General features: G+C 42.1%; 2 protein-coding genes across 2 annotated transcripts; both read left to right on the top strand.

Annotated features, from left to right (window-relative positions):
- Window positions 1-1,093: 1,093 nt before the first annotated feature.
- On the top strand, window positions 1,094-6,561 carry mrpl55 (mitochondrial ribosomal protein L55). Its single transcript, XM_069725872.1, has 3 exons — window positions 1,094-1,335; window positions 3,304-3,517; window positions 6,238-6,561. The coding sequence occupies exons 1-3, from the start codon at window positions 1,280-1,282 to the stop codon at window positions 6,385-6,387; spliced, it is 420 nt and encodes a 139-aa protein (XP_069581973.1). The 5' UTR covers window positions 1,094-1,279; the 3' UTR covers window positions 6,388-6,561.
- Window positions 6,562-7,368: 807 nt separating this feature from the next.
- On the top strand, window positions 7,369-10,382 carry ndufa11 (NADH:ubiquinone oxidoreductase subunit A11). Its single transcript, XM_069725869.1, has 4 exons — window positions 7,369-7,480; window positions 8,377-8,469; window positions 9,028-9,150; window positions 10,194-10,382. Exons 1-4 carry the CDS (start codon window positions 7,402-7,404, stop codon window positions 10,304-10,306), a joined length of 408 nt encoding a protein of 135 aa, XP_069581970.1. The 5' UTR covers window positions 7,369-7,401; the 3' UTR covers window positions 10,307-10,382.
- Window positions 10,383-13,718: the final 3,336 nt, after the last annotated feature.

Raw genomic sequence — 13,718 nt, 5'->3', positions numbered from 1 at the left:
GTAAAACTGACCAATAAAAATGAGTTTGAGTATAAAACATGATGTTTCCCTTCTGTACTTTGTTATCTGAAAAGAAATGCTTGTTATTGTCTCCATAATGTAAAATATAACTGACTTTTTTTCCCTTGGAGTTATAGGCGTGTTTCTTTGTGCTCTAACGACTGAGCGTTTGTATTGGATGGCAGCCAGTTTTGTTATTGTACGTATAATTATCATAAAAGAGGTTGATAAAAGAGGTTGTAGAATATCCGCTGAAGCAGTGAGCTTTATTATTATTATTTAACTGTTTGATTATGCTTTCTTTGAAATACTTGCACACGCACACACATGCACCAATTAATTGTATTCACACTTAAAACGCTTACTACGGTTAAAAAAAAATAAAAAAAATAAAAAAAAGTTGATCATAAAGCTCAGAAAAAAATGGCACATCATTCTGATATTTGATATATTGTCAAATATGTAAGTGAAGTTTGACATTTGGTGGTTTGAAAAGTCGTGTACATACATGACAGAATAGAGTAAGAAATGAACTGTTTCTTCTGTTTGGACTGAAGACATGTGAAACTGAAAGTCCAGAGAGCGGCCGAGTCTGACTTCAGAACTGACCACAGGTCAGTGACCGTGTTTCAAAGAGGAAGTACCGGAGATCTACTTGTTTTAAGTTTAGAAAGTGAAGTGTAGATTTGTTTTGTGAGAAACCACGCAGACTTGAACCCGTCATTACAAACCTTTATAGGTCGACTGAGTCATGATCGTGCATAACCGAATTTCCTGCGAATCCGTGGAGCCGATATTGATATAAACGTGTTCACATTTGGTGGTGCCCCCTGAGGGTCGAGCTCACGATGCTTTGTGAGGCAGCTTTCTGAACGCAAGTCAGGTTTGGGAGTTTCGGGTTGGGAGGAGAAAAAACGGAGCCACGTGGGCCTGGATCCCCTCGAAGAAAGCTTCCGCCCACCACCAGCCTTTCTATCACGTGACAACACTGCCCTCTGGTGGCAGGCGTTGAGCACCGCCGACCTCACTGATAGACAGCAGGCAGCAGGGTCGGAACGAGTCTCGCCTTAATACTGTTTCTGTCGGAGCTTTGCGTTGGGAACTCCCGCGTTTGACCTTTTCGACAAGTCTTTCCTGTCAAAGTCCGTAATAATAATTGTGGCAGTAGGACAAAAACCAGCTGGATTTAAGGCTCTCAGAAGAAGAAGAAGAAGGTGGAAGAGGAGGAGGAGGAAGAACTTGAGGATAAACGGTGGAGTGTTGTTTAACAGCACTTCCGATGGCTAACAAGGTGTTTTTACAGAAGCTATGTGCTCCACACGGACTGTTATCACGGTGAGACCCGCAGACATGTTGGCCTTGTTTCCGTGAGGAGGGTTAACTCCAGTGATACTAAGTGAGGAGGGTTAACTCCAGTGATATTAAGTGAGGACGGTTAACTCCAGTTAACTGGTTAACTCCAGTGATATTAAGTGAGGAGGGTTAACTCCAGTTAACTGGTTAGCTCCAGTGATACTAAGTGAGGAGGGTTAACTCCAGTGATACTAAGTGAGGAGGGTTAACTCCAGTGATATTAAGTGAGGAGGGTTAACTCCAGTGATATTAAGTGAGGACGGTTAACTCCAGTGATATTAAGTGAGGAGGGTTAACTCCAGTGATATTAAGTGAGGACGGTTAACTCCAGTGATACTAAGTGAGGAGGGTTAACTCCAGTGATACTAAGTGAGGAGGGTTAACTCCAGTGATATTAAGTGAGGAGGGTTAACTCCAGTGATATTAAGTGAGGAGGGTTAACTCCAGTGATATTAAGTGAGGAGGGTTAACTCCAGTGATATTAAGTGAGGACGGTTAACTCCAGTGATATTAAGTGAGGAGGGTTAACTCCAGTGATATTAAGTGAGGAGGGTTAACTCCAGTGATATTAAGTGAGGAGGGGTTAACTCCAGTGATATTAAGTGAGGAGGGTTAACTCCAGTGATATTAAGTGAGGACGGTTAACTCCAGTGATATTAAGTGAGGAGGGTTAACTCCAGTGATATTAAGTGAGGACGGTTAACTCCAGTGATATTAAGTGAGGACGGTTAACTCCAGTGATATTAAGTGAGGAGGGTTAACTCCAGTGATATTAAGTGAGGAGGGTTAACTCCAGTGATATTAAGTGAGGAGGGTTAACTCCAGTGATATTAAGTGAGGAGGGTTAACTCCAGTGATATTAAGTGAGGAGGGTTAACTCCAGTGATATTAAGTGAGGACGGTTAACTCCAGTGATATTAAGTGAGGAGGGTTAACTCCAGTGATATTAAGTGAGGACGGTTAACTCCAGTGATATTAAGTGAGGATATTAAGTGAGGTTAACTCCAGTGATATTAAGTGAGGAGGGTTAACTCCAGTGATACTAAGTGAGGACGGTTAACTCCAGTGATATTAAGTGAGGAGGGTTAACTCCAGTGATATTAAGTGAGGAGGGTTAACTCCAGTGATACTAAGTGAGGAGGGTTAACTCCAGTGATATTAAGTGAGGAGGGTTAACTCCAGTGATACTAAGTGAGGAGGGTTAACTCCAGTGATATTAAGTGAGGAGGGTTAACTCCAGTGATATTAAGTGAGGAGGGTTAACTCCAGTGATACTAAGTGAGGAGGGTTAACTCCAGTGATATTAAGTGAGGAGGGTTAACTCCAGTGATATTAAGTGAGGAGGGTTAACTCCAGTGATATTAAGTGAGGAGGGTTAACTCCAGTGATACTAAGTGAGGACGGTTAACTCCAGTGATATTAAGTGAGGAGGGTTAACTCGAGGCCGTCATCACATGGCGGAGGTTGGCTGCTTTTATAACTACAACGCGCTGTAACGTTAAACTAACACAGAAAACAGCTGCTCCTCTATTAAATGCGTGAAAAGGTGTTTAAAGAAAGATGTCACACTCATCCATCACCATACTCATATCGTTTTACTTTTATAATGACTTTATTGTTTTTGTTGTGGTTGTTATAGCCTATATTTTGCTGGGATTTGTTTCCATATTTCCATTTTTATGTAGAAATATTATTTCTGCATGTAAACTTTGTATTTTGTATAACTGTAAACTTTTAACATTGAGCACTGAATTATTATTATTTTTATTTTTTTATGTTGTGTGTTTTTAATTTGTGCAAAATAAATTCAAATAAAAAAATCTAATGAAAAGAAACAGGAGGAATTCCACTAATGCAGTATATTTGATGCGGGTGTCGGTGTGTTTGGACCGGCAGGTGTATCGGACCTGTTTGGACCGGCAGGTGTATCGGACCTGTTTGGACCGGCAGGTGTATCGGACCTGTTTGGACCGGCAGGTGTATCGGACCGGTGCTCGGAGAGGTTTCGCTGTTTCACACCGGACCCGCTCGGTTCGGCTCCAACAGGACGTCTCTGGTCCGCTGCGGGCGGCAGAAGTATGAACGGCTGTTCCCCGTCGTCCTGGTCCGTCCGGACGGGTCCACCATCAGCATCAGATACAAAGAGCCCAGACGGATCCTCACGGTCAGTACATCATCAGAGAACACCTCACTGAGTTCGCACGTGCTCGGATCCACGGTCTTCTTCCTTACAAAACAAAAACGAGCCACATGTAAAAGTAATTTTTGAGGTAAAAATGTAACTCGTATACTGTTTTGGATATAGTCCTGAGATCACATGTCTATAAAACCCAAACGAACATTATTAGAAACATGGCTGCTGATACATCTCAGTTTAATATGAAACACCTGAAGGCCTACACACACACACACACACACACACACACACACACACACACACACACACACACACACACACACACACACATACACACACACACACACACACACACACACACACACACACACACACACACACACACACACACACACACACACACACACACACACACACACACACACACACACACACACACACACACACACACACACACACACACACACACACACACACACACACACACACACACACATACACACACACACACACACACACACACACACACACACACACACACACACACACAAACACACACACACACACACACACAAAAACACACACACACACACACACACACACACACACACACACACACACACACACACACACACACACACACACACACACACACACACACACACACACACACACACACACACACACACACACACACACACACACACACTCACACACACACACACACACTGAACTACCTTCTAAATGAATAATAAACAGTAGTCAGTAGAAACACACGTGAGCTCATCATGTCAATGTTTTTTTTTTTTTTTATCCCTACAGTATCGTTGCAACATTGATATCAAGGTATTTGGTCATAAATAATCAGCCTAGTGATGTTTGATTTTATCAAACGGTCACTATAACGTAGATGATAGATGATGTCTTTCATTTTTCAATATTAGATTGATTAATTATGTCTATTTTAGTCGTGTTACAACAGTTTGGGAAGGTTAGAACTTAAAATGATTTTGCAAGCTGTACATAGTTCATAAAACCCCTTAAATACCTTGTTTAAGCAGCTGACACGTTAAAGCTTGTAACATAGTAAACTGGCTGATCCAGTGTAAATGTTTTTAGATTTATTGGGAAAATGCTAAAAAAAAAAAACAGTGTTACAACTGTCCCTGGTCTCCCCTACTTTGTGCTCTGAGTTGCTTTTTTAATAACCAATAATTTGTGAAAAATGTCATTTAAAATGTCTCATGCTGCCTTAGTTTCTGACCAGCAGGGTTTTTCTGTAAAACATCCACATCATGATTTTTCAGTCTCTAGCAGTCACAGGGGAGGCTGTAGCTCAGACAGTAGAGTGGGTTGAACACTAATCAGAAGGTTGGTGGTTCAATCCCCAGCTCCTCCTGTCCACATGCCTAAGTGCCCTTGAGCAAGACACTGAACCCTCAGTTGCTCCCGATGGTGAACCATCAGTATGTGAATGTTCTCCTGATGGCAGCACCTTGCATGGTGATCTGTCTCATTAGTGGGTGAATGGAAATACCATGTTAAAGCGCTTTGAGACCAAAAGGTGATAAAACTGTACAAGTCCAGACCATTTAATGTTGCGTTGTTTTCTTTGCTGATTCGTCAATTATTTGCTGACTAGTAGGTTAGTTATGGATACTGAACCGTGCTGAACTCCACACCTGATAAAAAATGTAATAAAAGTTTACTTACGTGTGTTTATAATCATGTTCATCTAAATTCTCCAAAACACAGTTGCAATGATATCAACGACATGAGGGCTCGGTTTAAAAAATCGATTTTCAGATTAAAATCGCCTGACTACGATCAAAATTAGATTCCACTCAGTTCCAAAGCGGCGCTGAAGTTCGGTGGGATTTTAGTGTCTTGATTATGCCCAAAAAACAAAACAAAAACCAGATTTGAGTTCAGATTTCTTGCACTGCATTCAAAAATCAAGTCAAAATATAAATTGTTTGCGTTGCGACCCACCGTCTCTCTGAACAACCACATCCCAGTAATCAGGTTCCAGTTCTGTCTCTGAGAGGGAAATAAACATGTCATTGAAGGACACTTTATCATTCTTCATTTGAATAATTCTTCATTTTAATACATAATGCACATTGTTGAAGGGTTGTTGAATGAATAAATAACGATAAATAAAAAGTTTCAAATAGACTCTGTGATCGGTGTCGGCGGATACTTCTTCCAGTGAACATGATCAGAATATAAAGTGTTATTCATGGCACATTCAGGAAGATATGTCTATACGGTTAATGCATGGGATCGGCACTCGTTGTTGGTGATGAATGATTCATTAATATAACGGCTTTGGGTTTATTCTTAATGTAAACATTCATATTTTGGGATAATGTTAGAGAGATCCTGGTACAATTTAAAGATTGTGTTTCATATCCAAGCAGAATTAGCAATATAATATATATATATATACTGTGTGTATATAAATATCCCAACCTGAATCAAATTTAATCTTCTGAATGACAATTCAATCAACTTTGGAAATCAGTGGTAAAACACAACCCTGGTGGACGTCATCATTTCTCACGCCTGACAGACCTTCCTCTGCTCGTGGACATTAAACACCCCATAAGTAATGAATTTATACTTCATGTTGTTACTCTCTCACTATCTTCACTGACATTATGAGACGTACACGTCCTTTAATGTCAGATTATGTCCATAATTCATGTCTGTGAGTGGATCTGTGTTTTCTCGTGTTTTGGTAGATGCCGGTGAATCTGTTCAGTCTGTCTGAGGAGGAACGTCGAGCCCGACAGAAAAAGAGGGAAGTAAAAGAGACCAAAAGACAGACAGCGGTTCACTATGAGGACGACTTCAAAGCAGACACATACAGCCACCTGTGGAAGAAGAAATAACTTCTTCATACACGAATGGAAAACATGTCTGAGGCGAGAATCCCTGAAAACCAGACTCACTTTAAACTTCCATTTGTCCATTTAACAGCATGTTCAACTGATTGTTTCTACGGAAAAAAGTTGCAGAAAACATATTTGTGGGTGGACGGAACAAATAAAATATCCACAGTTTTATTGGTCTGGTTGAAATTCATTTACATGTTTTGAATATTTGCAGATAATAAAATAATAAAACTAATGGAACGGTCAAACGTAATTACTGGACAGGATATAATGTGGAGCATTAAGACTCATTTTGGGATCAGTCAAAACTGCACCTGCTAATGTGCTGCTTGTGGAAACCAGAGAAGTACCGTATATGATGATACATCCACAGCAACTCTGGATAGATGTTCATTTCTGATGGATATGAGCACATGTTGGAGTTGAGAACAATGAAGTTGCAGATAAACTGTCTAAAAATGCATTTCAATAAAAAGGATGAAATTAAAAAAGGACATTTAGAAGTTGACTTTGGGAGATCAGACGCAAAATAACTAATTCATTAAGAAACTTGGAATAACGACACAAAGGGTAGAGGCTATCATAAAAGTCCAAAGTCTTTTAGAGTGTAACTTAATGGAAGCAAATGTTGGAAAGAGGAAGTTATTTATTGGAGGCTGAGAGGAGGACTTACAGGACTCAATGCTACCTTATACATCATTAAAAGAAAGACAGGTTGTTTGGGTTTTTTGTAGAATAAATGATTTGTAACTTCACAGAGACCGGTACTATTCAAAGACTTTAAGAGGCAGCGGACAAACAACCACTGATTAAAATGGCTTTATTCACATATTCAGGCAAAACGGGTTCATTTCCATGAATATAACTTCTACATAAAGTTATGAGGTTACATACTCCGATACAGCAGGGGGCGCCGTGCACTCGCCAGGATAGTTACCGGCTGGTCCGCCAGGAAAAGAAGGAAAAGAAGTGTCTCGCGAGATTTCAATTCGTGTCCTTGCTAAGTCCGAAATGGGGTACTGGGACGTACCAGAGGGTACCGACTGCGTGGAAAAAACATGGATCACCACCAAACTGGGCACGGTTCTAGGTAAATACCAACATCCACGACGTGTCTGTGATTCGTGCTCTCTGTTAATACGGAGCTGTGGCGGGCAGCTCGACAAAAACAAACGGTGGGGGCAAATACTGACGTCATCCGGCGGGCTGCCCGAGACATCACTGGTGAGACGTCGAGATGTCTCTGTCCCCACAGGGCGGTTAATGTCTCTGTCCCCACAGGGCGGTTAATGTCTCTGTCCCCACAGGGCGGTTAATGTCTCTGTCCCCACAGGGCGGTTAATGTCTCTGTCCCCACAGGGCGGTTAATGTCTCTGTCCCCACAGGGTGGTGTTGGATCAGACTGAATGTGTCTGTCTGATCCAACACCAGTTTTAGCTCCTGTTGTAGCAGGAACAAAAGGAGGAAACACCACCCGCTGAACTGGTGGTGTTTCACAGATTTGACAGCGAAGGTCCTGGAAGATGTACACATGTAAAGTAGTGTAATTATGGTAAAGACAACGAAGGACCTGAAAGATAGATACACATGTAAAGTCGTGTAATTATGGTAAAGACAACGAAGGACCTGAAAGATAGATACACATGTAAAGTCGTGTAATTATGGTAAAAGCAGCCGCTGAGCTGGTAGAGTGGCTTGTGAATGTGTGTTACTAAACATGAGTAGCTCTGGGACACTTTCTTTCAGGTTGAAGACCCCTGCTGTAGACTGTGTAGTGACTGATGATTGTTCTTCATCCTGTCTATACTTAACACACTATTTCGATGTATAGATATAGATGGATGGATGTAGAAATATTCCGCTTGCTTAGTCCTCCAGACTCAAATTGTGATTCCACAGTCAGCCCGAAGTGATACTCGTGACCTTCTTAGGTTTTTGCTGTGAGGTTGTCCAATATATTTATGTGTGGTCGTCTGTGTTTTTCAGGCCTGGTTGGTTCAGCCTATCACATTGTGGCTTTCCAGCCGGACTCTGCGTTGGCAGCGCTACAGAGGACGACCAACGCAACAGTTACCATGGGTAAATATATACTGGAGTTCAAAAAGCAGGTTATAGACACAGGTGAAACACCTACGGTATAATATAGGGACTCATTTCTTCACAGATTTTACAACTAATGTGTCCCGAAGTGGCGCTTTACAACATACCGCATAAAAAAAACCCAGCAGAACGTTCCCTTTCTAATCATTCACCTTATTTCTATGTACAACAAAGCAGCAACAAAATCACAGCTGACCTCTGCATTGTCTCTATTAAAGATTTGGACAGCATAGACTGATAACAAAATATATATAGAAGATATAGAACAAATAGTCAGCTGGTTGGCTATATATCTTTAATACTATCCTTCGGCGTTATACGAAATTAAAGTTTAAAGTAGAAAACTTCAATCTTCTTCGTTTAATTTCTAAAATCCAAATACAGAAGTACAGAGTCATAACACTGATGAGTGTGTCACTGGCCAAGCTTCAGTCGTATAACTCGACCCTCTGGTCTCAATAAGATGAAGTACCGACCTTTGGATTCCACTAATTGCTCGTGATGACGGTGTGAAATTGTCTCTGTGTGTTTCTCCAGCCACGATGGGAGCGATCTTCGGCATGGCGACGTGTCTCACTGCTCAGGCTCGTGACGCCCCGGACGACCCTCTGAACTATTTCATCGGAGGCTGCGCCTCCGGGATCTTCCTGGGAGCGAGAAGTAAGTATCAGTCCTGGAAGAGCACCAGAAAACGTTCTTCTGCCACAGCTCTGTAGGGAAGTACCGTTACAGGAAATAAAAAGATGGACGCTGGGAGGACAGACAGGTGTTTGTCGTATGTACGGATTGTAAAGCCCCCTTTGAGGCAAATTAGTGATTTGGAATATTGAGCGCTATAAATAAATCGCCTGGACTTGAAATTTACTTGTTTGATAGTTTCAAGTGAATTCAAAAGACTATCAAGTTTTAAGACTCAAGCACTTTATTTTATTTTCAGTAATTGGGTGAAAAAATTAAAAAGTCTGTGAAAAAAAAAAATGATGGAGTGCCTGTTAGCTAAAACTGTCAGTTAAAAAGTGTTTTTGCTTGTGCAAAGACTCAAAATTTAGATGTGATCAAAAATACATGATATATTTTGTAATTTTTGATCCATGCAGTAACTGTTTGTTACATATATATATGTATATGTATATATATAAAAATAACTACATTTAATGCAGTTAATTTGAGTAAAATTTACTTAACGAAAATTTGAATTTACTAGTTTTTTTTTTTTATTTTTGTTTAAATAAGTGTTGAAACAATTAAATCTCATAAAATAATTGAAATTCAAATGTTTGTATTTAGCAAAACAGGATTTTTTTTTTCTTGTATTATATTATCAAAAAGCTGCAATAGGCCTCGTGTGTATTAAAATCAGGAAAACCTTCTTGTGGAGGGAGACTGTCCATCAACACCTTTTTGACTGTTCTAGAGTCTGCAGCTCTGTGGTCGCTTTTTTATGCTGTTTCTTAAAAATAAAAAGTTAGATTTTAAAAGGGATAACTGATGAACAAAAGATAGTTAAAGGGGCAGTCTGTAAGAGTTTTTAGATTAAAGCATTAAAAAATGGACTAAACCTAAACTACATTTTGTTTTGCAAATTGTGCCTCACTGAAACTGTGTGTGTGTGTGTGTGTGTGTGTGTGTGTGTGTGTGTGTGTGTGTGTGTGTGTGTGTGTGTGTGTGTGTGTGTGTGTGTGTGTGTGTGTGTGTGTGTCCAGCCCACAGTGCTATGACCGGTACCTCAGCATGCCTCGGTCTGGGAACACTGGCCTTCTTCACAAAAGTTGGCAAGACGGAGGGCTGGAAGTTAGCAGGACCTCCTGAACTATAGGAGGAAGACGGCTGTAATATTAAGTTTATGTTGTAAAAAGACCTAATGTAATAAAAGTTCTTGTGAAAATGACAAACTTCAGGCGTGTTCAGTTGATTTCAACTTTTTTTTAAAAGCAACGGGGAACTCAAAGAAAATACAATGAATTTTACACAACTACCATTTTAAATTGTTATTTTTATTTCTTTTATCTCTTTTAATGATTGCTGCAGCTAATCTGGGACATGAGCTAAATGTTTATCAGCAGGTTGATGTTCTGCTTCTTCTGCAGACAAAAATGAAGAGTCCTTTTCAAACATTTAGATGATCAGTCAGCCACCTATTTATGTCCAAATGTGCCGATCCATGGCACAATATCAATATTAGTTTGTATTAGGATGTATTTTCAATATGAACCACACGAAGCTGTAAAGGATCGTGTGCAAGAGGATGGTTGCCAGAATTACCTGCTCTGTGTGTGTGTGTGTGTAAGTGTGTGTGTGTAAGTCTGTGTGTTTGTGTGTGTGTGTGTAAGTGTGTGTAAGTGTGTGTGTGTGCATGCGTGCGCATTCAGCCAACAACACACCTTTATGTCTTTCACCAGGACGTGCTGGTGTGAAGCTGATTCTCCCTCGATGCCTTTGAGAATCAGTCATTGTGTGATAATAAAAACGTTTAATGACTGTAGACTCCAACATGCTGCAAAAAATGAAGAGGGAGGAATAAAACGATTGGTGCTGAATGCAACGTTTCTACATCCAGAATCTGTTTACAAGGACTTATGAAAAAGACTTTTTCTGTCATTTTAAACTGTATTTGTGTTTGACATAATGGACTAGCTTTTTTTGGCACTTATTTTTTCTATTAAAATGTGTGGAACTTGTTCTAGATTGGATGCCGGCAACGCAGTAGAAAACGGACCTCCGACACCTGGTTGGTTACCAGCTGTATAAAATGAAGACAAGTCAAGTACAGAAAAGCAAGTTGGGTCATTTTCCAGTTTGTTACACTCATAGGAGCATCACACCTGTTTATACACACAAGGACAGATGTATGAGTAAGTGCATATTCCTCAAACGGGCGATGAGGATGAGGAGGAAACATTTAAAACAGTGAGACATGACTTTGCGTTATGAAACTGGCTCACCTGTGAGATATAACCCTGCAGTGTGGAGGTGGAGGACGGGGCGCTACCGGACACGTCCCCCTTCCTACGGAGGCCTCACTTCAGATTGTGCAGACATGGAGGAGGAAGACAGCGACACGCCCTGAACAGTTCAGCTGCTGGAGAGATGTCGTTACGTTTCATTTAGCTGACGCAAAGAGACTTTCAACACACCGATGGTTCACCATCAGGAGCAACTTATGTTGTTTGAGGGTTCAGTGTCTTGCTCTAGGACACTTAGGCATGTGGACAGGAGGAGCTGGGATTGAACCACCAACCTTCCGATTAGTGTGCAACCCACTCTACTGTCTGAGCTACAGCCTCCCTGTTGTCTCATCATTTCCTGTCCAGTGTCTCCTGTCCATCCTGTGGTGGACAAAAGAGTTCACCAATCAACACACATCACCCGTTGTGGTCCGTGAACTCCTCCGATCCGCCTGTCCATCTCCCCTTCCACCCTCCTTCCTCCACCCTCCATCCTCCTTCCTTCATCCTCCATCCTCCACCCTCCTTCCTCCACTCTCCATCCTCCATCCTCCACCCTCCTTCCTCCATCCTCTATCCTCTTTCCTCCATCCTCCATCCTCCATCCTCCATCCTCCTTCCTCCATCTCCCGCTCCACCCTCCTTCCTTCATCCTCCACCCTCCATCCTCCTTCCTCCATCTCCCACTCCACCCTCCTTCCTCCACCCTCCATCCTCCTTCCTTCATCCTCCATCCTCCACCCTCCTTCCTCCACTCTCCATCCTCCATCCTCCACCCTCCTTCCTCCATCCTCTATCCTCTTTCCTCCATCCTCCATCCTCCATCCTCCATCCTCCTTCCTCCATCTCCCGCTCCACCCTCCATCCTCCCCTTTAGATACTTAAACTCCTTCGCCTGAGGCAGGAACTCCGTCCCCACCTGGAAGGACCAATCCACCGGTTTCAAGCCGAGCACCATTGTTAGGTCACAAACCGGACTGGTGACAGAGGACAGCCCTGGCGGAGGCCACGCCCACCGCAGGCCACGCCCACCGGGAGCATGTCTGACTTTTTGCAGAGAATACGAACACAGCTCCTACTGCGGTTGTACAGAGACCGGCTGGCCCGTTGCAACAACCCCAGAACCCCGAACTCCTGCAGGACCCCCCACAAAAACTCCAGAGGGACCCGGTCGATGGCTTTCTCCAGCTCTACAAAGCACATGTAGACTGGATGGTTAAACTCCAGTAGTCCTGTGAGGGTAAAGATCTGGTCCACCGTTCCACGACGAGGACGGAATCCGCACTTCTCCTCTTGAATCTGAGGTTCGACAAGCGGTCGGAGTCCTTTCCGGCACTCTGATATAATCTTTGCCCGGGAGGCTGAGTAGTGTGATACCCCGATAGTTGGAGCAACTCTCCGGTCCCCCTTTTTGAAAGTGGGAACCACCACCCCGGTCTGCCAGTCCATGGGCACTGTTCCCGACCCCCATGTGACATTGAAGACATTGTCAGCCAAGACAGCTCAGAAATGTCCAGCGCCTTCAGCATCTCAGGACGGATCTCATCCCCCTGCCGGCGCCTTGCCACCGAGGAGCTTTCTGAAAAATTGTGGCGTATACAAATAACGCTTTTTTAATCTAGACCCTGTTTTTCCATTCACACTGACAAATTGATATTAGATGTGTGAATGTCCATAAAAAAGTTCAAAGATAGAGAGCAAGTAGTTACAGAGAAAATGGTATCAAATAAGGAAGTGCATTATCACAAGACTTGTTGCTGCAACTAAACTATCTGTATCCGTACTCGGAGGGGGCGGGGCTTAATCTGGAAGTGGGCAGGAAGTAACCAGAAATTGTTTATTTAAGGCTGAAATTGATCGAATTGCTTGCAATGGTAGTTTTGTATCTTTTATTTGTCTTTATATGAGGGATTACATTATTATGCAGCTCGATATGACATTTAAGCACTTTGAATAATATGCCAAACTATGAACATTGTTTTGTATTCCCGTTTTCATTGACCAGTGTGGCATTACCAAATTATACATGGAATCAAAGTGGACACGGTATCAAACTGTTTATCCCTCGCCAGTCTTTCCTGAGAGATAATAGCTAACCAGTAAAGGTTGACTGTTTTAATAACCAGATCAATCATTGACTTGTTGAGTTCACAGATAAACATGCCTATGTCAGTTTTATCAGCAGGACACACTAACCCAGTCAGAAGAACTCATACGTAGACAAATTCGCCAGAGGACTGGGAATATATGAAGTCAACACCATCCAGAAGATTGGAATCAACA

The sequence above is a fragment of the Brachyistius frenatus genome, unplaced genomic scaffold, assembly GCF_029030835.1.
Source record: "Brachyistius frenatus isolate BFR_SWC_R1_liver_20210118 unplaced genomic scaffold, ASM2903083v1 Contig_455, whole genome shotgun sequence".
Lineage (NCBI taxonomy): Eukaryota > Metazoa > Chordata > Actinopteri > Embiotocidae > Brachyistius > Brachyistius frenatus.
This window is presented reverse-complemented; position numbering and strand designations above follow the sequence as displayed.